The sequence below is a fragment of the Phycodurus eques genome, chromosome 1 (assembly GCF_024500275.1).
Source record: "Phycodurus eques isolate BA_2022a chromosome 1, UOR_Pequ_1.1, whole genome shotgun sequence".
In the NCBI taxonomy this organism is placed as follows: Eukaryota; Metazoa; Chordata; class Actinopteri; order Syngnathiformes; family Syngnathidae; genus Phycodurus; species Phycodurus eques.
Genome location: NC_084525.1, coordinates 16,492,504 through 16,519,739, shown reverse-complemented (window position 1 = coordinate 16,519,739; position 27,236 = coordinate 16,492,504). Strand labels below are relative to the sequence as shown.

The following is a 27,236-nucleotide window of genomic DNA, read 5'->3' as shown; positions in this document are numbered from 1 at the left end:
TGCTACTGTTGATCATGTTGGAAAATAGCCATATTTAAACAAACTATTCATCTCCTTCTACATGTATATTTTTACAAATACGTATCACTAATTCAATTTTTCATCTTCTAAGGTTGCACTGACATGACACAGAAAAATGGGGGGAGAACAGATTCTTGCACACAAGGGTTTTAGACAGCAAGTCAAAATAGTTTATTATAGAACAAGATTCATATTAGAGGCACTACCTCACATTTAGCATAGGCACTGAACTACTGCACTGCTGTGAGAACCAAAGCCTGCCAGACACATCATCATCATCATCATTATCATCATCATCATTCTGATCAACCTGAGTGACAAACTGAAATACAAAGGCCTTCCCAATTGAATCAGTGGAGCAGTCTGTGTGTTATATTACCAGTAAGGGAACAAGACTTGATGTCATGTGCGTTATGTCGTGGTTCAATGTTATGACTGAATCTAACTCTCCATGGATCAAAAACCCGTTTAGAAACCACGTTAATGGGGTGTGTCAGGCTTCCATTTGGACATGACACCTTCATCCATCAAGACGATTAATGCACTACTGCACTATTAAATACATACCTTAGTTTAACTGTTACATCTTGAACACAACAAAGAGTCACATTCATCTTTTATGGCAAGCACAACACCTACAAATGATGCGATCACCATTATTACGATATAATAATACAATAATACATCATCTTGTTACTTGACGTTATTGTGCAATTGAAAAACACTTGGATACAATTACCTTGTTCTTAGAGGGATTATCAAATAGTGTTAATCACTATCGTTATAATAGGGTTGTACATCTGAAGCGCTGATGCACAGTTACCATTAATGGCACACAATGGGGCATTTTGTGTTCTCAGCTGTTTTCAACTATGAGAAGCTAGCTTCTTGCTGATGCTATTACAGTTTGTTTGTCAGATGAATAATGCAGCTGCTGCAATCTTATTTCTGCAACTTTGCGATTACCGGAGATAGGTAAATAAAATGTAATTTGTTTTGCTCATTTAGTCATTGCAAATTACGGACTTTGAAAGTGCAAGTAACTGAGGCTGAGTTGAACGGAACTGAACTGGACTTCAGGAAGAATATTAGAATGTTACATTTGAATGACTGCTGCTCAGTCAATTTATCAGTGGAAGATTTAAAGTTTGATGAATCAACAATATTTTGGGTGTTGTTCCAAAGTTCCAAATTCACAACAAGGAATCACTTAATCATGTCCACTGTGATAACATTTTTAAAAAATGCTCAAATTATGTCCCCTTTCGTGCAAAAAAATGAATGTGTAGATTATTATTTGTGTTAAATTAAGGTAATATTTAGAATTATGAAACTCATACATGAGCTTGACATTAGGGCTAGTGGTTTTTGTTGCAGTGGGACTTTTTTTGTGGGACTTTTTTTTCTTTTTTTTTAATACGTCACATAGTGAGGTTTGTATATGTATCCAGAGTGGCGAAGGTGTGTAGCTGAAGTAATACTACAATAATTTAATAGTGTGCCTTACTTTTAAAACAATTTTGAATTTAATTCTCAATGGAACACTTTCTAGGTATCAGTGTGGGGGAAGTGTTTGCTTTAGTTCCTGTCCTAATTAACTGTGATATACTGTCGTCATAAATGTTTAGTCATTGTATGACTACAGTACAGTATATCATAAAGTGTCCATGGGGGGTAAAGCATCATGATATACAGTAGGTACATCATTAATATTATATGGGAATGACCACAATTCCCAGCACTTCATCTCATCATTTTTTGAACACTTCATCCAGTGCAGTAATCACATTTGCACAGACAGATCACACAGCAATAGTTCACTGAGACCACAAAGCATTTGTTCCTGTTTCTATCATGTTAATCACCGTATAGGGAAACAGCACAGTACAGCAAGAGAGAGAGAGAATGGGAAAGATCACAACAGGAGCAGAATTATGCTCTCTTGTTTCCCAAAACATGTGTCCAAACTGGTTTCACTTTAATAAACAACTCAACAGTGGTTATATTAAATTCTGAGTCAAACTGAACAGTGTTCATTTACACGCAACTTTGTCTCAGCTTTTTAATTCAAGACTCACTCACATGAACGCCATTCATCTCAGGGGTAGGCAAACGTTTGTGCTCAAGGCCCATATAAGATTTTTAACATGGACAGATGGGCCAAGTCTTTTGTAAGATGACTTAAAATAAATAAATAAACTGTATGTAAAATAGTAAAAATAAATGTAATAACATACTGTTCAATGTAAATGTAATATTTGTGTTTTATTATTTGCAGACATCGTTAACCAAATGAGTTGATAAGGTAGTTGAATGAAAAAAATAATGACATTTTAGGAAATAATTTCTAAATTAAAGGTTTGAAATTAAAACTGAATAACTATTAAAGGACTACTGATAATAAATAGTAAATGCAGATAGAAAGAACGGAGTGGGCCCTCTGTGGCCTGCAGGTCATACTTTGCCCACCACTTTTTTTTTTTTTTTTTTTTTTTGTCCTGTTCAGCTGTTAGGTCAAGCAGAATGGAGGATCTGTATCCCTTCTATGCCGGAACAGTTTTACTGTGTCACCGTGGAGTTTTTAAGCTGCCGCTGTGGTTTCTAAGTATTATAATTGATGTTTATTGAGAATCAGAGTCGGTCAGTTGAACAGAAAAAAGTTTCTAGCGGGGAGAGCGAAATGAAGACAAAAGACAAAGCACTAACTGTAAACACGATAAGAAAAGTAAATCATTACATATCTACAACAATGAAACATTAGATATGAGTGTTGTACAGGGCTGTAGTGCTGTAGTGTAGTCCCTGTGAGGGAAGGACAGGACAAGATAGAACAGGACAAGGACAGGAGAAGAAGCATCCAGGACAAGGGTCGTGAACCCGGCTGTACAACTGAAGTGTGGTGGGATTGACTATGTAAATTATAAAAGTCTATAAGACGAGAGTGTGAGTGAGGGGATACCTAAGCAATTTGCATATTCATGAGTTATTTGTCGCAATAAGTGCGGACACATGCAAGTGAATTGACACCGTTTTGCATGCAGACTGACAGAAGTGTCCTGTAATTGCTGTGCCTGCACCGCAGAGGCCGAGGACCCCACCCGATCAATCGAGAGGCGGGGTCGGGCCCAGGGGTCCACCCGAGAGCACTTACAAAATAAATAAAAAATAATTCGGATTTTAATTCTGAAGAAAAAAGAAAATAAAGAACAAAGAAAACTTGTCAATAAATACATAATTAAAGTACATAGAATAATGTTTTGTTTAACTTAATGTTGGATCAGCAGAATAGAATAGCGATAAATTCAATAAATCTGCACCAAAATGTAATAGATACTTTCTTGGCACAATGGACCCTAAGCCTGTGTGCAAAGTTTTTACTGATTTATTTTTACATCAGGCAGCCTCACAGTTCTGAGGACCAGGGTTCAATCCCCGGCCCCGCCTGTGTGGAGTTTACATGTTCTCCCCGTGCCTGCGTGGGTTTTCTCCGGGCACTCCGCTTTCCTCCCACATCCCAAAAACATGCATGGTTGGTTAATTGACAACTCTAAATTGCCCGTAGGTGTGAAAGTGAGTGCGGATGGTTGTTTGTTTGTATGTGCCCTGCGATTGGCTGGCGACCAGTTCAGGTTGTACCCCGCCTCTCGCCCAGAGATAGCTGGGATAGGCTCCACCACGCCCGCGACCCCTGTGAGGATAAGCGGCTCAGAAAATGGATGGATGGATATTTTTACATCATTAACGCACATAGTTGGAAAATTTGATCACTAAACTAACCCAAAACGTATTCCAAATACAAAGTGCCTTGGGATGTAGGTTGGCAATATATTTTGGCTTTCAACAAGAATGCATTTGCCTTCACATTCAAGCAGGCTTGTGCATCATCCACTCGTGGCCTGTTTAAAAGGGTTCAGCATGTAATTGACTTCTACTTGCTCTGAATCATCCTGCTCTTATCCCTCAACTGGCTGTGAGAGGTGAGAAACTAACCTGGCACCTATAGAACATCTGATCCATGAGCCACTGTGACTCAATGAGGGAGTGACAGAGATTATGTTAAAAAATAAAAGGGAAAAATAGGGCAACCTAGTGAAGAAGTCTTCGATTTCTTTGAAGGGATTTTTGGGGGGGAGCAGAGAAAAACACAAGATGAAATTAGATGACACTCTCCAACCTCCAGATGGCCTAATAATAAATACTGAGGTTTTACAGACATTTCTCAGAAATGCTCACAAGCACCAGTGTGCTGGCAAACTGACAGAATGGATCAGTCTCACAACTGCCCACGTCGCAGCCTCACAATTGCAAAATTGGGGATGGACCGATGACATATATCAAATCTAATAAATCATTTTTCTTTAGCAGCAAGACACAACAGTCCTATGCAATATCGAAGTGTGGCAAAACCACAAAAACCTTGTTTACTTCACAGCTCACAAGATTATATCCATGCCTTTTTCCTGTAGTTGTTCGTAGAAAGAACTGTTTTCATAACTGAGTGGAAAATGCATTTGCACTGTCATGCGAATCCATTATGTGTGTATGCTCTTTGCGCTGTGTGACCTGCACCTAACACAATCAAATGGTGAACACCCAAAATAACCAACTGTCTATTGGCACCATCCCTCAAAAGAGATAAGATCTGTCTGGATGCAGACCAGAAATCGAAACTGCAACAGCCAAGGAAAAGTGAGCGTGTGCATTTGTGTGTTTCTGGTCCTGGGCTTATCTTTCACTCATCTGACGCATGTTTTCTTTCTCTCCCTCTATGTTTTTGAAATTAGTATGCTGTGATCAGACAGACTTCTCTTTATTTTGAATTAAGATTAGTTGCTTTAATGCATCAAATAAATAGTAACTAAATGACACATCAGCTCATTGTGCGTGCAGCTGGTCCAAACATCTGAAGCATACGTCTGTCATCTGAACATCTTGTTTTTAGTTTAGATTTATTGATCTTGTTACCCAAAAATGTCATTATAGTGGCACTGCTTATACTCTTGACCAGGAAAAACTATTGCTGAAATGGGTTAAGTATAGTATCTATTTAAATTATGCAGTGAACCCCCACATGTTCGCATTACGGCATTCGCAAATTGGCATATTCACAATGTTATGGGAACCTATTCTCTGTTATTCACTGCAAAATTTGTCTACTTGCTGTTTTTGGCCACAGGCCAAAGCAATAAACATATTACTTTGGCACCATGTTTTGGAGTCTTTGTGCTGCTGTTGTTGTTAGGTTTAATTAATTGACGTTTTTTTTTTTTTTTAATTGGTTTTGAGATGTTCTCTATTGTTGGTGGTCCTTGAATGCAGCTCAGAATGAAAGTTTGTGTTTGAGTCTCTCCCGATGCAGCTACAATTGGCCCATTTAATCTACGTTGCCGTTAAAATTAGCCTATTCCTTTATATTATTGTGTGAACTGTAGGTACCAAAAGTGAGTTTAATGACTCATACCATTTGTGCAAAGTGCTAGTTTGCAAATTTGTTTGCCCATGTGTGATGTAATGTCAGTTTGTGCTGGCATGTTATTTAGGCTGGTATGCTAGCTAATACTACTGATGAGCCTCATGTGAAAGTGTTTGTGTGGAATCATTTCATTATTGAATAGTCATTTATGTAACATGGGTTCCTGATCACATAGGGGCTAGATTCATGGTGTTGATGCTTCATGATAGTTTCTGTTTTAAGTGCTTTACCGCCATCTTTTGGCATCCATAGTTACATAATTACAACCCTGGCAATTATTCATGGTACGACTTGTTCCCTATCACCCACTAATAGTGTACAGTGTTCCCCCCAAAAATCTAGATCCTTTAGTCGTATAAAAAGATGTGTAAAAACAAACTTTGTTAGACTTAATTTTGTTAAAGTTTTACTTTTTCATTTTCAGTGTGAATGAAACCATTAGAAATAAATTAAAAAATGATTTTTTTTGTGGGATAAATTTGCTTGAACAAGAGTGTGCAGCATGCATTTTCTAGGTATTTCAATTAAAATCAAATACACCAAATGTATACCAGAATTGGCCACGTAGTTGCTCAGGAATTCACATTTCAAATTATGGAATTTTGAGGGTGGGTGGGGGGTTATGTCATAATTTTTTGCACAGGTTAGAGATCAGGATCTGTTTTTATTGGGTCGCCAGTTGGTACAACTAACCTACATTTTTATCATCATGCAGGGACGCATTTTGATTCCTATGTGTATTAACTGACATCTGCCACATTCTCTATAATAATTTTATGGTATAGTTTTGTACATTATTTTCATTTTACTGCTGCCACAGTCACTAATGTCACTCGAAAAGCAAACAATTGTGTTTGCTTTTCATTCATAATGAATAATATAATTATTCAAAGTCCTTGCAATGGGACAATAAAAAATCCCCGAGTGGAAAATGAGAGATTCTGTTGAAACCAAGCCGCGGTCAAAAATTTCAGCCACAACTGCCAGTAAAATTGTTCAGGATACAAAGAAAAAACACAAATAATTTCAGCTGAAATACAGGACTCTCTGGAGAAAACTGGTGGGGCTGTTTCATGATGAACACTAGGGAGGCATTTAAGGAAAAATGGGCTCCATGGTCAAGTCTCTAGAACAAAGCCATTACAACTAAATTGCCACAAAGCAAACAGCACAGAAACAAACGTCAAAACGTCTGAAACAAAGTTATTGCACCTAAATTGAACTTTAAGGCCACAACCATAGACTACGGTATATATTTGGATGGGAGCCAACAAAGCCTATGATTTAAAGTACAACATTCCATCTGTGAAACATGAATGTGAATCACTGATGTTTTGGGGAGACCTGAAAAGAAGAATGGTCAGCTGTACCTCAACCGAAACTATCACAAAAACGTTTAAGTTGTCATTGATGTTAAAAACTGTCAACTTTTCAACAGAATCATGTCGGGAATTACTGTTGTAATTATGATCTTAAAAGAGCAAATAAATAAATAAATAAAGTTTTGATAATTGATGTCTTCACCCATCCACTAATGAGTGAAAGATCCAATTTCGTATTCCCAGAATGGCCTAAAAATCTAAATTCTGCCAGGGTATGCACACCTGTTAGCACAATTGCATTTGTGCTGATGTTTTGGGTACAAGCTAAGAACAGCATGGCCAACGCAACATAAACATCAAACAATGACATGCCAACAAGTGTTTTGTCCTATTCTTTAAATTCAATTTTATGCTTCAAAAGGTTGCCCATCTGACATTACCTTGAGGTGATTTATCCATTGATCCGAAATGTGCTGGATGTCAAGCTGAGGTAATAAATCCACTGCGTTGCAGTGGTGGTGGTGGATGGAGGAAACAGAACAAACATGTCAGTAATGGTGGCTGAGGAGTCCAGTGGATGCAGCAGCTGTGATTGAGCATCTACAAACAAAAACAAACGAACAAAGTGTGCTACAGTGTGACGGACAATGTCAGCGGCGATTGATCACTTTACTGCTCAAGGCTGGAGATAAAAAGAAGCACAGTGACTGTGGTCAACACCAGGTGGTGTTGTGGCGGCCATGGATGGACATCCAACACGCTTGAGTTCGGTGGTGTAGCATGGAAAGTTTCGGTATTTGGGGGCACACAATCATCAAGATTTGTTTTTTTTTTTAAGTTAAAAAAAAAACATTTTTGGTTATGGGCTTCATGTTAGTCAGAAAGGAGCACATCATTTCAGGTATTACACCATACATCATATATGTCAAACTCAGGCCCGGGGGCCAAATTTGGCCCACGATGTAATTATATTTGGCCCACAAGACCATATCAAATGTGTATTAGAGCTGGCCTGCCAGTATATAGCACATGCGCCACTAATATTACAAATCCCAGAATGCTTTGCTAGTGTGTTGGCCCATCAGTCTAGACCGGCGAGCACCCCTTCCCTTTCTGTTGCTGCTGTTAGCAACTATGCTACCAGTCTCCTCGAGCAAATTTACACTTCCCCTTCCCAAAAATGGCCAAACGAAAGATGGAAAACCGTTAACTTCCAAGACAGGTGGGAGGCAGATTGTCTGTTCACTAAAGTAAAAGACAGACCTGTTTATCGTGTGCGGAGCAACATGGCTGTAACAAAGAATATAACATCATTGAATTAATGTTTTTTTTTAATGCCCTTTATCAACTCCAACTCCTATTTTTATTGAAGGACATTCTTATTTTTTGGGGTTGGTTTGTTGTTGGCTTTTGAAAAAAGATTTACATCAAAAAGAAAGGTAGTTGGAGATAGATAAATAGAAGATGGCAAGACAGAAGAATACATGTTATCTATTTAAATACAAAACAACAAACAAATACCACTGATGTCTTTTATCGAAAATTGTATTTCTCGTGTTTATAATATTAAAGTTTGTTTATTCCAGATTCAGTGTTTAAGCAAAATTTAAATTTGTTTTCATATGATAAACTTTAATGCTACATTTCTGGAGAGAAGGGAAACATGGACATCGCAGTGATTTTTCATTAAATATTGAGTTAGGCCCGTGACGTTGTCCCAATTTTTAATTTTGGCCCACCATGAATTTGAGTTTGACACCCCTGCGGCATACATGATCAAATTATAAGAAATTCAAATTTTGGCGCTTTAAATGTAACACTTTCTACTACCCAGCCACCAAACCAATTGTTCATAAATACATACATTTAGTAACTTACCAGGAATGTTAACACTTAAACAACACCGTAACAAAACTAAAGAACAAAAATAAAGTGTCCCACAATCACATCATTATATGAAAAAAAAAAAGAGAATACTAGAAAAATGTCAGATTGCTGACGCAGCAGCAGGGGAGTGTGACAGATATATGGCCCTATGTTCCTTTAAAATCCAGAAAAGTACCCTGCTTTTGTTCTGAAAACTGCTCAAGAGTTCAAAGGCATGTGAAGTCTTCAGATAGTGTGTGTGTGTGTTTATTTTTTGCTCTTTTTTCATCTTCCCCTGACATCTGCAAGGAAGACAAGCTGTCAGTGTTCTCTCCTTATCAGTCACAGTAATCTTGACTGTCCTTGTATTTATTCGTCCAGCTCTGTCGGCAAATGTCCCCGAATGCCTTTTTTCTTTTAGAAATGCTTTCAGAATCTGTGTACCATCAAGAGGCATCCATCAGTCGCGTGTGAAAGTAGTAAAGTATGTGTGGATGATAGCCTCTATATCCAAGGAAATATATTTCAGCCATTTCCACACAAGCGACAACAAAAATAGCAACGGCAGCGTGCATTTACTCCAGTGTGTGCGTTGCTCTCTGTGCACGTGTCACACTGTTTCCTGTAAGCAGAGAGCTTCCACGGCATTGCTCGGGCCCTGCGCCACCCCACCGATGACGAAAAGCATGCTGGAGGTCTGCAGGAGTGCAGACGAGCAGCGTGCGGTGGGCATAGGCGCCACGTACTCCCAACGACGCTTTATCGGGTTGTAGCTCTCGACAGAGCCCAAAGGTGATGGCTCATTGCCTGCAAAGTTGAGATACAATTAAAACAAAGCACTGGGAAAAAAAACTTTTCAACAATGACAAAAAAAAAAGATATATATTGTATTTGATGTGCATAAAGTAAGATCAATGTGCGGCAGAGCTAGGGTTTAGTACGCCAGCGTGGTGCTGGAAATCCGGTGTATGAATTTTTATTTATAGGACATTATAGTGCGACTACTTTGGTCGCATATGCGCCCTAATTTCTGAATGGTGCAGCAAATAAAAACAGAGGGTGCGTACAGGTGCCCAGTCATTTCAAGAGGAAAAATATATTTCCGTGACTTGAAAGCAGACACATGAAACCCATCATGGTCTCTAAACCAATCAGAGAGGACCCTCTGATGCTAACACCTGTTAGCATTTGCTCTTTTAAGATCTTTAGGGTTTAGGGTGTGTGTGTGTATATCTATCTATCTATATATATATATATATATATATATACATACATACATACACACACTGACGATTTCCAAAACATTTGAATATCATGGAAAAGTCTATTTTCATAATTCCATTCAAAAAGTTAAACTTTCATAGATCATAGATTCAGGGCCCACAATTTAAACAATTTAAAGTATTTATTTGTTTATTTTTACATAATTTGGGCTTCCAGCTCATAAAACCCACCAAATCAGGAATTCAAAAAAATTCAATACTGTGAAGAAATCACCATTTACTTCTCAGTCAAATAGTCAAATAGTCAAATAACCATTTTATTGTCGCTGTGATACAAAACCAAACAACAGCAGTAGCAGGCCCAAAGGACTCTCATAATTTAAGAATTTCAATAGAGAAAGAGGAAACAGATGCTATTTAATGTAAAAAGCATTTGGGAATACCACAATGATGAAGCTGTCATTGTACTGCACACCAGACTCAACTTTTGGGTTTATAGTACAAATTTAATTGCAAATGTAATGTAGAACAACAGTCAATACATTTTTTGATGGCCCATTTGCAAGACTGACTCCATGAGGTGTTCACATCAATTAAAGCACAAAAACAGGGCCAATTTCAAGATGACACGTTACCATATTTCATAGCTCTGCTGAGACCTTCTTAATTTTCACTCACTTCTGCTTTCTTGCGTCCTCTAAACTCAGGTGCAAAGATGTCATTATACTGGACATCTTACTAGAATCATGTCGTTTCCGTTTCCTTGGAGACTCTCGTCACAGGGTGAGAGGTTTGTTGTGCAAATGTGATGGCACCCAAGTGTTGGGATGGCTCCGCTTGTGACTACTTTATTATTCGTTAGTTTTATCAAAACACACACACGCGCGCACACACACACACACACACGCAGACACACACACTGTTCCTGTTGCTCAAAGGCTTCCCGTCATTGCTTTGATGTGTCGGTCCAGTTGTTCTATTTTTTTTTCCCCTTTCATTAATCCCATCCTTCATCTGGTCCTTCCTTTGTTGTTCTTCATCAAGTTCACTTTCAATTCCTCTTTCATTTCTTTAGCCTATTATTTTCTTTCCAGACCTTTTGTCTGCTTCTCCTTTTTATAAACACACAACTCTGCAGTCATTTCTCCTAACTTTCCTCTGATCTGAGTCCACCCTACTTTCATTTTGGTTATTTCCTCTCTTGTGTCAAATATTCTTCCTTTCTTATTCATTGCTTTAGATATATTTTTCTGAAACACCCAGTGATTCATCCCTTGTGTTTCATTTACATAGTAGTCGCTCACCAAATATCACCTAAGGTGCAGTATGTGTTTTTGCTATATTGGTGTTCCTGCTAAGGACTTGGGCTTTGGAACAAGAGGTTTATGGCTTGACTTCTTCTGCAGAGAAAATAACTTCCAAGTAGTTGTTGGAGAGATGCTACTCTGCATGCTGGAGACTGTTGGAGTATCCTTGAAAGCATATCCATCCAATCAGGTTTTTTATTGCAGAAAATAATACAGTTCGTCCATTCATTTTATTTCATGCTTATCCTCATTAGGGTGAGATGGAGCATACTGTACCCCAGCTTTACTTTGGGTTAGGGTTAGTTAATTTCTTTCGGATTCTTCTTCATCGAAAAGAAAGATACCACTCTCCGGCCATGCATAGACTCAATGACATCACCATAAAGAACAAATCACCACTACCCCTCATTCAAACCCCTCTACGATGCCTAGATATTCACCAAATTGGACCTGCGAAATGCCTACCACCTCATCCGTATCCGAGAGGGGGATGAATGGAAGACCACTTTCAATACCCCCCTCGGACACTTTGAATATCCGGTCATGCCATTCGAATTAACCAACGCCCCTGCTGTCTTCCAAGCATTCATCAACGACGTCCTCTGTGATATGTTAAACTGATTCATTTTATTTTACCAGGACGACATCCTCATTTTCTCCCGCTCCCCCGAAGAACATCGCACTCATGTACGCCAAGTCCTCCAGCGCCTCCTCGAAAATCATCTGTGTGTCAAACCGGAAAAATGCAAACTCCACCTCTCCTCCGTACATTTCCTAGGCTACCTCATTGCCACGACAATTACAACCAGACCCTGCCAAAATCCAAGCAATCATTGACTGGCCCATTCCCACCACCCGGAAAGAACTACACCGTTTCCTCGGATTCGCCAATTTTTACCGCCGCTTCATCCGCAATTACAGCAAGGTCGCACGTCCCCTCACCCGCCTTACTTCCACCAGCTCCCACTTTCAGTGGACACCGACAGCATCCCAAGCTTTCAGCCAACTAAAAACCCTGTTCACCAGTGCTCCCATCCTACGCCACCCCGACCCCTCCCTCCAGTTCGCGGTGGAGGGTGACACCTTGGACAGTGGGGCAGGGGCCGTCCTCTCGCAGCGGGACCCCACATCCCAGAAACTTCATCCCTGTGCCTTTTTCTCCCGTGGCCTGTCCCCAGATCAGGGCCCCCAGTTCTTTTCCCTGGTCTGGAAATACTTTTGTAAAAGACTGGGCGCAGGAGCCAGCTTGTCTTCAGCGTACCATCCACAGACCAATGGCCAGACGGAGCGGGCAAATCAATCCCTGGAGTCAGCCCTTCGCTGCATTGCCGCACGCAACCCCACCTCCTGGAGCTCATTCCTTCCATGGATCGAATACGCCCACAACTCCCTCACCAGCTCCGCCACCGGTATGTCTCCGTTCATGGCCTCCTACAGTTTCCAACCTGTCCACCACAGTGAGAATGACTGTGTTCCCATTTGACAGGGGAAGCCCAGAAACGAAGTCCAGGGCGATGTGCGACCAAAGGCGTCTGGGAATGGGAAACGGACGCAGTAAACCAGAGCTTGGTTTAGAGGATGTCTTATTTTGAGCACTTACTGTGCATGCAGAGACAAAGGACCAGGTGTCATCTTCCATGGTGGGCCCCCAGAAGCGTTGACGGAGGAAGGCCAATTTTCTGCGGTTTCCAGGGTGAAAGGTAAGTCACGATGAATGGGCTCACTGTAGCACCTGGGGGCGGACCAAATCAGGGACAAATAGGGAGTTCCGGGGACCCCCACCAAGATCAGCTTGTTCTTCCTGGGCCTCCTTTACCAGAGTTTTTATTTCTAATGTGATTGAGCCCAGAAAGCAACAGGGAGACAAATGGGATCTGGATCATTCTTGACACTCTCCAAGGCGAACTGGCGGGACAGGGCATCCGCCTTGGTGTTCTGGGCCCCTGGGCGGTAGGACAAGGTAAAGGTGAACTGGTCAAAAAACAATGTCCAACTGGCTTGACGGGAGCTCAGCCTCTTAGCAGAGCGGATGTATTCCAAATTCTTGTGGTCGGTCCACACGATGAATGGGTGTTCGGCGCCTTCCAGGAAATGTCGCCATTCTTCCAACGCCATCTTCACCGCCAAGAGCTCCCGGTCTCCGATCCCATAATTTATTCTCCACCTGAGACAACAAAAGAAGGCGCAAGGGTGGACCTTACCATCAGTCTGGGATCGCTGAGACAGCACCGCACCAACCCCCGCCTCTGATGCATTGACCTCAACTATAAACTGCCTATGTGGATCCGGATGAACGAGGATAGAAGCTAATGAAAAAAAGTTTCTTTAGCTCACAAAAGGTCATGTTGGCCTTCTCAGACCATTAGAAGGATGTGAGGGTTGATGTGAGCGCAATGAGGGGTGCTGCCACCCGACTGTAGTTCCGGATGAACTGCCGGTAGAAGTTGGCGAAGCCAGGAATCGCTGCAGCTCCTTTCTTGTGGATAGCGTCGGCCACTCAGTGACTGCAGCTACCTTGGCTGGGTCCATTTGAAGCGGCCCCTCAACAATGACGTAACCCAAAAAGGTGGTCTTTGGAACATGGAACTCACACTTCTCTGCTTTAACAAAGAGCTTGTTCTCAAGGAGTCTCTGAAGTACTTGTCGGACATGTCATTCGTGATCTGCGACGGAACGGGAGAAAACCAGGATGTCATTCAGGTACACAAAAACACATTTTCTGATCATGTCACGCAGGACGTCATTGACTAGTGCCTGGAAGACAGCAGGGGCATTGGTCAGGCCGAAAGGCATTACGAGGTACTCTTAGTGCCCTCTATGGGTGTTAAATGCCGTCTTCCACTCGTCTCCCTCCTGAATGGGGACAAGGTGGTAGGCCTGGCGCAGATCCAACTTGGTGAAAACTGTTGCCCCGCGAAGGGCGGAAAAGGCAGCGTCAATCAGGGGAAAGGGGTACTTATTCTTAATGGTGATGTTATTAAGGCCACAATAGTCCACACATGGACGGAGGGTCTTGTCTTTTTTGTCCACAAAAAAGAAGCCTGCCCGCACCGGTGAAGAGGAGGGCCGGATAATACCTGCGGCCAATGACTCGCTGATATAGGTCTCCATGGCCTCCCGCCCTGGATGAGAGATGTTAAAAAGACGGCTGCTAGGTAGTGGTGCACCGGGCTGGAGTTCAATAGCGCAATCGTAAGGCTTGTGTGGGGGTAGAGAGGTGGCATGGTGTTTGCTGAATACTGGAGCTAGGTCATGGTAAATTGAGGGGACACCTGATAGGTCAGGGGACTTACTCCAACTTCGGCCACTTGGGGGCACCGCAGCAGATCGCAAGCAGTTCTCATGACAGAAATTGCTCCATGAAGTGATCTTGGGCACGGTCCAGTCAATGGTGGGGTTATGGAGCCTCAGCCAAGGCAAGCCAAGCACGATTGGAACTTGAAGACAAGGGAAAACATGAAAAATTAAAGTCTCAAGATGGTTACCTGATAGCTTGAGGGAAACGGGAGCAATCTCTTGCTGGATATGGGTGATCAGGCGCCCATCAAGGGCAGTGGCATTCTTGGGAGTGGTCAGAGCCTGTAAATGAATTTTCATCTGTTTAACTCGGCGGTGGTCAATGAGATTCTCGGCAGTTCCAGAGTCTACTAGGGCTAAAACGGGCAGAAACAGATCATTCCAGCAGATGGTAGCAGAGATCTGAAAACGGACAGAAGAGGAGGAACTTGCATTCTGACTCACCAACTCCTCCTTTATTGGCGAGTCTGCCAGTTTGATGGATGTGTGGGACAGTTTTCGATGTAGTGGCCCGCCTCTCCACAATACAAGCACAGATTAGAGGTTCTCCTGCGTGTTTTCTCCAAATCTGAGATTTTTGTTCGGCCAAGTTGCATGGGTTCACCGATCTCGGGAAGCGGGGCTGGTGACGAAGTCTGTGGCTCAAAGGAGGACTTGAGAGTGGAGTGCTGTGGAGAAGGAAGCGGGGTAGGCGAAGTCTGTGACCTCGAGTTGCATTACCTCCGCCGCTCACGGAGAAGACAATCCAGTCTGATAGAAAGATCAATCAGCTGATCTAGGGAGCTTGGCTCATCCCTGGAGGCCAACTCGTCTTTAAGACTCTAGTTCATTTAGGGCCCCCCGAAAAACTTCCTGTAGCGCTTCATCATTGAAATTGCTCTCGGCAACGAGAGTCCGAAAAGTGATCGCAAATTCAGCCACACTGCGAGAGCCCTGTAGGAGTGACATCAGTCGTTTAGTGGCCTCCCTCCAGCGCACCGGTTGGTCAAAAATCTTCTTCATCTTCATGGAAAAAGAAGAGTATGACGCACAGAGGGCTGACCGTTTCTCCCATTCCGCCGTGGCCCACGACAGCGCTGTACCCCGGAGACAGCCGATGAGGTAGGCAATTTTAGCGTTGTCGGTGGAGTACGACTGCGGTTGCTGTTCAAACACAAGTGAACACTGGACCAAAAAGGCGCGACAAGACCCTAGATTGCTGTCGTAAGGGGCTGGTGCGGTTCACGCATTACGTGGGTGAGGGGGGCAGGGGGAGCGGTGGATGCTGCAGCAGGCGGCTGTGCACAAGGTTGGAGTGAGGCAAATTTATTTTGGAGGGATGTGAGAGCTTGTGAGAAGTCACATACTTTTGAATCGGCAGGGTGAGGGCTTGGTCGTGTTGCTCCAAAAGCATGCTCTGTCCGGTAACTGTTTGGGGAAGGGGATCCGTCTCCGCTGGGTCCATGACAGGCCAGACTATGCTGTGAGGATTCAGGTTGCACGTTGGACCCAGATGCAGAGAGGACAGGGAGGTGAGTTTGTGAATAAAGGTTTATTGCAGCTTGGAAGCGAACAAAGGAACTCTGAGAACTAAATCCAGGATTGGCAGGGTTCCAACGAGGACCGGTCTGGCAGGGTAGGAGTCTGTGTTGTCGGTGGGTCGCAAGAGGTGAGCACTGGTTTGCAGGGAGAAAGGGCAGATGGCAGACTGGGGACAAAGAACAAGAATTAGGTAGCGATAACTCACTAGGTCTTCAGGAAGCAAAAAGATAGGCATGGTGGCTAGGCTACGAACTCGATGTAGAGCGTTGATAGTCTGGCGACGAGTTGGAGTCCCACAGCTTCTTAAGAGCAGTCAGGTGTAATTAGGATGACGAGGTGCAGCTGCTGGACTCCAACACATCAAAGCACGTGCAAAGCACTCATCACACACACACACACACAGACACACTCACTCACACACACACACACACACACACACACACACACACACACACACACACACACAGGCTGGACTCAGGTGCTGAAAGAGCAGCCCTGACTGGTCCGATCTGCGGAAAGGAATAAATGGTGCGTGGACCTTCGTCGTTCCCCTGCACCTGAGTACAAGGTGGGTCAGTCCATTTGGCTTTCCTCCCGTGGCCTCCCACTACAAACAGAATCCCGCAAACTCACTCCATGCTTTATCGATCCATTTCCCAAACACTCTGCAAGCCAATGTACTTGATTTTATACACCTGTGGCCATAGGAGTGATTGGAACACTTGATTCCAATTATTTGGATGGGTGAGCGAATACTTTTTGCAATATCGTGTATCAGTGGTACATTACTGCTACTTGTATTGTGCAATGGTCTAATGGTGTGTAGTAAGCTAAAGTCACCTTTGAGTTCAACGACAAATCTTTGTAATGTTTACCAGAGGCGGTTTCTGACGTGCAATATGGGCAGCCGCCCAAGGCGGCATTCTGTGGGGGGGGGGCGATCAATTTACCTGATCACCTGGTGAGAATGGTGAAGTTGGCACTGCTGCAGCTAAATGCAACCGTCGATATGCAGTCGTTCGTGTATAGTACACCACTCTCATATTTGTTTACACTTGGTTTGTCTCGAGACAGAGCTATCCAATTACTTCTTTTTTTGTTTTGTTTCTAACCAGAGTTAAATAATCCAGCCAAGAGAATGTAATAGTCTCTATTTGCGAAAGGCTACGTGTGTCCCCGCGAGGCTCTGTGAACGGCGGTGCACGTGAGCAAATGATTGACTTACTATTTGGTCACACCTCCTGACTCGACAGTCTCTGATTGGCTATTCTTGTCATTGCATGCTTTGTTGTAAAATAATAATTAAAATTAAATTACAGGCATAAAATGGGGCCAGAGAGGGACGATTTTACAAAATGTCATTATAATAATAATCTACTGTCAGACCATAGGGTTTTAACAGATATAACAAGTGTTTTTTTAAACTACATATTCTACCTTTAAATGTTTATTTTTTAACTAGTTTTTCAATTAAATATTATTCATAATTTGTGCTAAGCCATACTCCTTGTACCAAACTGCTATTAAAGTTCGTCCATCATTTTTGTTAGTGCTTGTCCTCGTTGGGGTCATTGGTAATATACATACATACATACACATAAAATTGTCCTCAAATGTTCAGTGCTGTTCTGGATGATGCTACCAAGATATATCCATTTTAAAGGGTACCAAAGTGTATTATCAGAGGGTACCGCCCCAGTAAAAACCATTGTACCCCTAAAGATACAACAATGCACTTTATTTTTTTGGAGTGTACACTACGGTAATGTGATATGTGACACATTTGTCAACAATTAAGATGCTTTCAGAAATCACTTAATTTGTATCTTGTTTGACAGAAAGCAGATCCTGAAACTTGAGACTGAAATGGCTGTAAACTCCCCCCTAAATGCCCTCTTCATTCGAAGAACAATACAAGAATATTGAAAAGAGGAAAAATAACAAGGTCAAAAAGTACTGACCGAGACCACCAGCCACAATGACCCGTCCGCCCAAACATCCTGCTACAAAGTCGGCCCTCTTCTCTCGCATCTTTGATGTTCGACTGGGTTTGATCCAAATGCCTGATACAGGTGACAGAGAGGACCAAGAGATTAGTCCTGATTAATCTTTTACCAAATAAACATATTTCAAAGATGAGATCGTGAGACAATTCTGTATCTAACATTTGTCCTTGACAGAATCATGGGGAGCCGGAGCCTCTCCCAGCTACATTACAACATCAGATCTTAGCTGAACAATACATTGAACTTTGGAGCCTGCAGTAGCAACAGGGATTTTCAACTCAATGCTAGCGCATTTGTTATAGTAAAAAGCTTAGATATTCGAAGGAGTCCGGCAGAACCAGGAAAGATCAAAATGTTGACAGAAAATTGGAGGCTTAGTAGACACATCAAAACGTGAACTGGAGTCGCAACAAAACCCAAATGAAAAATGTGGTTATGTAATGCACCAAATTCATGATTCAAGTTGATATGAATGAGGTCGGTCAAAAAAAAAATTTTTACCAAACTAATCAAGCACATCTGAGGATATACAGAAGAATAGACCCCTGAAACAATTGGCTTGGTTATTTCAATAGCAGCAATTTCATTAGAACTGAATAACACCAAAGTGCAAGCAAAGTTAAAATATTGGGAGAATAATCAAAAATAGAAACTCAAAAATTCCAACTAAATTCTCGACTTTTTCTTGTATAGTAAAAACATCTTCTCCTAATTCTATTCTTGCAGCATTTGTAACTTTATTCTTGTGATTTTCTTCTTCTAATTGTACAATTTTTTTAATCTACCAATGTCCCCCCCCTAAAAATAAGGCACTTCCAAGTGGTAATCTAATACAATGTAGATCTGTTTTTGTCCTGATAGAACTGGACCCCAACAAATGTGACAAAACACCCGTTCCAAGTTTCTAACGGCGCTTTCTCATATGGCTTTAGGAAACAAGGCGTGTGTGACAGGTCAGCTGTTATCTCACCGCACAGAATTGTGTTTGTTTGTATGTGCACCTCTTTCATGGATTGGGGATTGTCTCTTCTTGACCCTGTGCTTGCGGTGCTGGTGTCTGTGGGGGCGGGATTTTCTTTTTTTTTTTTTTTTTTCCGGCCTTTGGGGGGGGGGGGGACTGATAACTGAACAGGCCTCCGAGCATGTGTTGGTGGTGTATTCGCTCATGTTCCACAGATAGTGGGGTGGTGCCAACTGGCGTCCGCTTTGGTTCCCCTTTCCAGCTGCGAATGGGGGACGGTGGGGCCCCCTGTTGCTCCTCGAGCCTGCTTCCTCCTCTTCTTTCCAGTCTTTGCGCCCCCACCCTCTTTCTAGGGGGGGTTCAGGGGTCTGTGGGGCTGGTTGTGCCAGCCCTCTCTCCTTGTGGTTGTCCCGCCAGGTGGCCCTGCAGGAGCCATGCCTCTTAATCACTCACTGAGCACACACTCACACCTTTGGGACCTTGCAGCCTCCGCTGGGTGGCCGGTTTTGGGGCGCATCGGTGGGGCTGATGGAACATCCTGGGTCCCTCAGTGTGGGTGGTGTCCCATCCACTGGGCCACTCTCGGGTGGGTTCCTGGGCCTTCAGCCCCCGTGGTGCAGGCGCAGCAATTACAGGTCATTTCTGAGGGTTATTGTGCATGCGAGACAATGTTAATTCACTTGCATGTGTCCGCAGATACTCACCTCTGGTACTTATTTGCTTGGTGTGGGGCCAATCACTCATTGTGATAAATAACTTGTAATTATGCAAACTTCCTGGGTATCCCCTCAATTGTATTCTCTCTAAAGATGTTCAGAATTTAAATAGCCACTCCTACCACACTTCAGTTGTACAGCCGGGCCCAGTACCTCTGTCCTGCATACTTCCCCTCCTCTCCTTGTCCTGTCCAGCCCTATCCTATATTGTCCTGTTCTTCCTTCACAGGGTTTAGCACTACTACCCCACACAACCCTCAAATATAATGTGTCATTGTACTAGGCATATAATGATTTACTTTCCTCATCTTTATTACAGCTAATGTCCTGTCTTTTGTTGTCTTCTCTTCTCTTCCTATATTATTTATTATTTAGGGATCACTCCCCTTTAAAGCTTTGTTCTGTTTTACTTACATTTGTTCTGTTTTACTTACATTTTCAATAAAAAGCCATCATCTGTTTGACCTAACAGTTGAAGAGGACAAAAAAAAGGGGAAAAAATATAATATATATCCATCCATCCATTTTCTGTCCCACTTAGCCTCACTAGGGTCACGGGCGTGCTGGAGCCTATCCCAGCTATCTTCGGGCAAGAGGTGGGGTACATCCTGAACTGGTTGCCAGCCAATCGCAGGGCACATATAAACAAACTACCATTCCCACTCACATTCACACCTACGGGCAATTTAGAGTCGTCACTCAACCTACCATGAATGTTTTTGGGGTGTGGGAGGAAACCGGAGTACCCGGAGAAAACCCACACAGGCACAGGGAGAACATGCAAACTCCACATAGGAGAAGTGGGATTTGAACCCCGGTCCTCAGAACTGTGGGGCAGATGTGCTAAACAGTCGTCCACAGTCGTCCATTCTGCCGCCTCATATAATATATATATATATCACTGGAGTAGTACTGCATTAGCAACAACAACGGCAAGAAATATTTTAGACGTAAGAACATCTTTTTTTTCTATTCAAGTTTTGTGCTTGCAAATAGCTGATAATGTCCTGTTTACATTTCTAGGCTCCTCTTCAAATTTTACTCTGAATCTCTACCCAAGATAATTGTTGGAGAGGAAAGGCTGTTAATGTTAACAGATAACTGAATGTGGCTGGAGATCTGCATTAGAGGAAGGAAGGGAGATGCCACTAGCAGTTCACTGACATATTTTCTGTGTGCAAAAGATCAGTTATTCAGCCTTAGCTAATAGGAAAGTTAGATAACATGCAAATTTATGAGGAGAGGAGCCTGGAGTTACGTTTTCAGAACGGTATTCAAGCTTGTAACAATTTCTGCTGAGTGCCATGTCATCGATAGATAAACTCACAGAAATAGCCATGACCTGTTGTTGGATTGTTACCCCTCTGGATTTATTCCTTATTGAAAAATAATCTGTGAAATTTTGCTGATGCAATGTCGAGCAATTAGTGGTATACAGTTTTATTTTTTGCTGGTAACAAGCATGTGGGAAAATTGTATATAATGGTCTAATGAAACTAATGTTGGCACTTTGGCCACAATGTGAAAAAGTACCGGTATGTTTGGCATGAAAACAGTACACATAAACACCATAACCACATCAATGTATGGTAGTGTAATCTGAGTGTCAGTCATATTCCAAAACCTCCTCATCAACCATGACGGCGATGAGGTTGCATAGTGACAGGAAGTGGAGCGGCTGGTGCTCTGGTGTGGCCAACACAACCTGGAGCTGAACACGCTCAGGACTGTAGAGATGATTAAGGGCTCAGGAAACATACTTCGCCACAGCTGCGCCTCGTGCTGTCCAACTGTCCTAGGTCAACTGTTGAGACTGTTGAGTCACTCAGGATCTGAAGTGGGAAACCAACATCAACTGCATTCTCAAAAAGGCCCAGCAGAGGATGAAATTCTGAGGAAGCACGGCCTGCCACAGGAGCTGGTGAGGCAGTTCTACACAGAAGTCATCGACTTAGTCCTGTGTTCATCCATTATAGTCTGGTTTGGCGCTGCTACAAAGAAGGATAAAATCTGACTGCAACATATCGTTATGAATGCCTGGAGGATCATGGGACCCTCTACCCATTCTTGAGGACTTGCACGCTGCACGAACTAAGACAAGGGCAGAGAAAATTCCCTTGGACCCACAACATCCTGGTCACCACATTTTCCAGCTCCTTCCCTCAGGTAGGCACTATTGAACAATGCACACTAAAAACTGCAGACGTTCCTGCACCTTCTTCATTAATTTCTTAAGCAGTTAAATTCCAATTCCATTGTGACATGCTGCCAGTTTTGCACATTTCTGTTGGGACATTATTACATTATTACAAACATTATAACCATCCTCATTGTTGTAGCTTCGTTCGTCACTTTGCATAACTGTTTTTGATTACTACTGGCTACTTAATGCTTGAGGACTCGCTGCACCTTTTGGACAATTGTCATTGTATCAGAGTTATTGCACAACCAGTCATATCAACTGTATAACTGTACGCACTGGTGCCTCATGCAAAGAACATTTATTTTGTGGGTAATGTGTGACGGGAGCTAATAGTATGCTAAGAGTACATATCACAAGCATTAAAAGCCTCATGAAGATCAAGAGACACCACTGCACCAACACGTCGCTCCAGGCCTAAAGATGAAAAAACATGAGCATGTGTGTGTGTATAAGTGTGTGTGTGTGTGTGTGTGTATATATATATATATATATATATATATATATAAACTGCCTGCGATACTGTATGTGTCTGGCGGATTCAGCTGGAGCAGAGCGTGTTTATTTAAAGCTCTGAATCAATCCTCTCCCTTCTCCTGTTTTGCCATTCCAGACAGTAGCACTCTGCAGCCTTCACGAGGCTCAATAAGACACACATGCAAAAAAGACATAGGAGATAGAAATAGAAGGACACACAAATCAGCAAATACTATACAATCAGATACAGCAGAGGTGGACACACACAGAATGTATGTCAAATTGTGAAGACAAAAATACATTTCCATGTCATTTCAAGGAATACATGGAAATGAGGCATAGTGACAGTAGATTGTATTGTGCTCCGCTTAATGCATGTGATCAGAGCACACAACCCCAAGGTCACAAGCCCGCTGAGACCGCTTCAATTCTGGAAATGTGAAAGGTGCGCTGATTTTCAACATGTTGATGAGATTTCTCAGGTCAGCTTACTTTTCCTTTTGTCTTGAAAAAATCATGTGATGGGGTTTTTTTTTTACATAAAGGTTAGGGCACTTATCAATGCCGTTACAAGTGAACCACGGTAATAATAGCTGAAGCATTTATAGCTATAAAACTCCAGGGCTTTGGGTGGTTGGTTGTAGAATGGCTCTGAATTACAGCTGACTGGCGCATGACCCTAACGTTATAGTTTATTCTTACATTCTATTTGGGGGATAAATATGCTTTACTTATGTGTTCAAATTCAATAAAAATAAAATTTTGTTCGGTAAAGAACAATATAGCTTGGACTTAACCAAGCTCCTTAGTAAATTGATTTCTACCCCAGCCAATCAATGAAGAAGGGTAGTGAACTATCATTGTCATTGCCCTTGTTATACTTACCTACAGTATAAGAAAAGTATATTTTACTGGTATAATGATTAACATCGATATTGTGACATACATTTTTAAATGTCCCTTATTTTGCCAAACCAGCTTTTTCTAGTATTTGGGATGTAATTTTGTCTCTAGGGTGCCGCAGTAAACCTGTGGAATATGAATTAAAATGGTCCACGCATTCCTGAGTTCCAGACATTTTTCTGCAGAGAGGCCTCAATTCAGGTCATTCGAATTTCGAGCATTTCGGTCATTCGAGCAAAGATCTCAGCCTTCCCTTTCCAATCTCGAGCCAGTTCTATCAACATAACAAGCACGTGTGCTCTCACAAGTGGATCTTCTACACAGAGACCACCAATAAGAAGAAAAGGAGCGGTCTGAGCCATATATGAACAAAGGAGATCCAATACTGGGTCAAACAGAAGTACTGTAGCTGTAGGGTGGGTTTTCTGGAAACTTGTATGACAAAACCAAGTTTTTTTTCAATGAAATGAAAAAATCCATGTTAGAGAGTCACTCTATGGAGGTCTAAGTAACCAAAATATGGCACAGTTAAAACACTGTTAAATCTCTGCATTGTTTGACCATTTTGTGGCAGTTAATCGACATTCAATGCTGAAAATGCTCCATTTGTTTATCCTCACTAGGATGAGCAGGTGAGTTGCAGCCTATCCCCACTGACTTTGGGTGAGAGGTGAGGTACATCCCAGACTGGTCGCCAGTCAATCGCAGATTGGTGTACATAGCACTGAAAATTATGATCACAACCTGTCCAAAACAAAATGTGAGACATAAAAACTATGTTAACAGTAACTCTTTCTGTTCTCTTCTTGCCTGAAAATAAGCATAGGATAAAAGAAGTGTCCTCCTTATATACTCTCGAGTCGCAATCCATTTATTTTCTCGCACTATTCCTATTCAGGGTCACGGGTGAGCAGGAGTCTATCCCAGCTGACTTTGGGCAATCATTCATTAGCGTTGGAGTCACCTCTGAACACGTGTGGAATAATGTGCTCACTCATTCGGAAAGATATATTTTTACTCCTCGCCCAACCAAGTTGCACCTTAGTGTGAAGTACAGGTGCAGTGCTTTGTTGTATGGCTTGTGTGGTGTGTAAAAAATAAAATAAAAATAATAATAATAAAGCACCAGCAGTCTCTAAACCAGAGACAAATTGAATGAACACAAGCTGTTGCCGCAACATCGGTTTGCAACAAGCTGTCAGACAGCAGGTTGAAACCCCCAACAGGAATGCGGATGGCTGTAGTGGATATTGCTATTCAGGAACCAATTAAAATTTGGAGTGTTGCAAGGATTGGGTTGCACTTGATGTAAAATGTCGCTAAGTCACTCTGCAGTCATGAGCAAATGTCTTCTTTTGTTTCAAAGCTTATATTGTCTGCTGAAACACAGAAAAGTTTGTGACTGACCTATTAGAGGGGCAGTCTCCCAACCACCAGATCGTGGACCAGTCCCGGAAAACGGGACATTTTGGACGGGGCCACACAGAGAGATGTTATATTGATCATCAGACTATGAAATTTTATTTTGTAAATCATGTACATTCGCCTGTGCCTCTGTATGCATGTCATTAATGGGGATACGGCCAAATGCTGAGACAAGAAAAGAAAAAGAAAGCGATATTGAATCAACAATATCAGCAGGCCAACTTAAAATACGGGTTTATCACTATAGGTGATTCTCACGTACCAATCTGTGGCAATGGAAATTGCAGAAAGAACCAATACTGTATTTGGGTCCTTTTCCAGCATCTTATCTTTATGAAGCAATATTTTATGCAATGTTGGTGACAACAAAAAATAAATAAATTATGGAGTATACTGGACATACGTGTAAGTACCATAAGACAATACAGGTGTTGCTGTCTCCCTTGAACCCAAGATGGGTCTGGCTTGTTGAATATAAACAAGCGCAGGGCTCCCACTAACCCCAACTACATTCTGCGTAATGTTGAGTTTCATTTGGTAATAATATGTTTTCATTTGCTTCTATGCTTAAATATTAAATATTGCTCAATGTGAAACCTGTCCATGGCTCAAAAAAGGTTTGAGGCCGGTGAATTAGAGAGCAGACCTCCACTGACCAGCCTAATTTGTATTAGCACCAAATTGTCAACCCTCATAGAGAACTGCCTCCTGCATATGTCTGGTTTTTTTTGTCATTGATTAAGAAAAATATTGAAAAAGCAACATTTAACTAACACTGTAACATTTTGGAGCCAGACCTTTCGTTACATTCTCTCTAGCCCTGCTCACAAATAAGCAAATCTCAGAGCGGTTTCTTATGAAGGAGTATTAATAATAATAATATAATAATCAGTAATCCTACGAAAAAAGAGTAATGTTATAATATTATGAGAATAATAAAAAGAAAAATACAAAAATAATTACAATTATAACATAAATTTGGACTTCCATGAGCATAAACATAAACATATATTAAAATGAGAACTGTGACTTCTTACACTAGTGTGGTCCACTGTGTTGTGTGCAACAAATATATATCGTAGAGTCTGAAGGGAAATTCCCCATGCGTGATTACATTTAGTACCATAAGTATATCCATGTTTTTTAAATTATACCATTTATGCTATGTGACAGTAACCTATATACACATTCTCTTGTGTGCGCAGCTTGAGACAACTGCTGCAATGCGGATGTGATTAATACCCCTCTGCTATTGAGCACCCTGTGATCAATTCACTAATCTGCATCTCTTGTGAGAATTGAGAGAGTGTTCAAAGTATTCCTGGAAGCTGAGCACTCTGTATTTTAACCGGAGTGGCTCTGCACCATTTGTACTCTACAGTGAGGACCCAGACCTGAGCTGCATTTGTTGAAAGATGGTCCTTGAGCAGATGATCCTTGACACAGCGATTATTGCAGCTCAGTCGAAACCAGCAGGGTTGTGGGGAATGTTCAAGAACAGTGGGGTGCACGAACTGCAGGCTGCACCAGTCTGCGAATGCACTTGCACTTTGTCAACACATATTTGTCTTGAGGCTAGCCTGACAAGTACAATTTGTCATTATTCTGTTCCACTGTCATAAGCATATCACAAACCCTGTCATACACACACATTACAGCTGAATCCCAAGAATGTTTTTTTGTTCTTGATATGATGCCTGAGCCTCTGAGCTAATCCTCATTCAAATGCATGAGCCAACTGCAATAAAATATAAGTAATTCCAGCCCCCTGATTCTTGTTGAGAAGCAGAAGCTTGCCAACAAAAGTGAATGAAAACACAAGCTCCAAAGGTACCAAAATTGAGGGTTACGCAGATGTATGGACATTCTGACTTTAATCAGGCAGTAAAGGCTCACTCTATTTGCTTTAGTTCAGTTTGGATTGTAGGCAGCCTATATACCAGTGATTATAAATCACTGAGCTGTGGAAAATGACCCAATTTGTCTTACCTTGTCATAAAGTTATTATTCATTTACTACAAATAATGTATCTTTTTTCATCTATCTATGCCAGTGACTTAGAGTGACACGCAGAACAATTAAAATAGATGGCAGAAGGTACAATGAAGCTGTGTATACACCTGTTGACCTTCATAAAACAGAATAATAGCTTTGTGTTAAACAGGCCCAGATTTCACATTGAATGAAGTAAAATTATGAGTAAATAAGATCAGTGTTATGTGAGTATATATTTTCTGTCATATTTGTATTTGGTGGTATGCCGTGAGATTTTTCAAATGTAAAATACTGTATGTCGCTCGGTTGAATAAAGCTTGGGAAACACTCATATATGTATACTGCCCATAATTTTTTAGTTGCAATTTTCCATCCGTAAAATGTTCTAGCTTGAAATGGACTCACTCAAACCTTTGCTTTCTTTAATTTAATTAGAATTACGTCATCAGTTCTACTGCAAAAGAGATGTCGGATTTAGTCTGTATCAGGCTTGAATCAACACTGTCAGCTGGTTTCTGATAAG

The 27,236-nt window shown here is 41.8% G+C and overlaps 1 protein-coding gene across 1 annotated transcript in view; it reads right to left on the bottom strand.

The window, feature by feature from the left end:
- Positions 1-225: 225 nt before the first annotated feature.
- LOC133404614 (kelch domain-containing protein 8B-like) overlaps positions 226-27,236 on the bottom strand; it is a 95,067-nt gene continuing 68,056 nt past the window's right edge. The window contains exons 5-6 of the mRNA XM_061680673.1: positions 17,992-18,093; positions 226-9,489 (exon numbers count right to left, since the gene is read on the bottom strand). Coding sequence (XP_061536657.1) covers positions 9,293-9,489; positions 17,992-18,093 — 299 coding nt within the window. The 3' untranslated portion in view covers positions 226-9,292. The remainder of the gene's footprint in view (positions 9,490-17,991; positions 18,094-27,236) is intronic.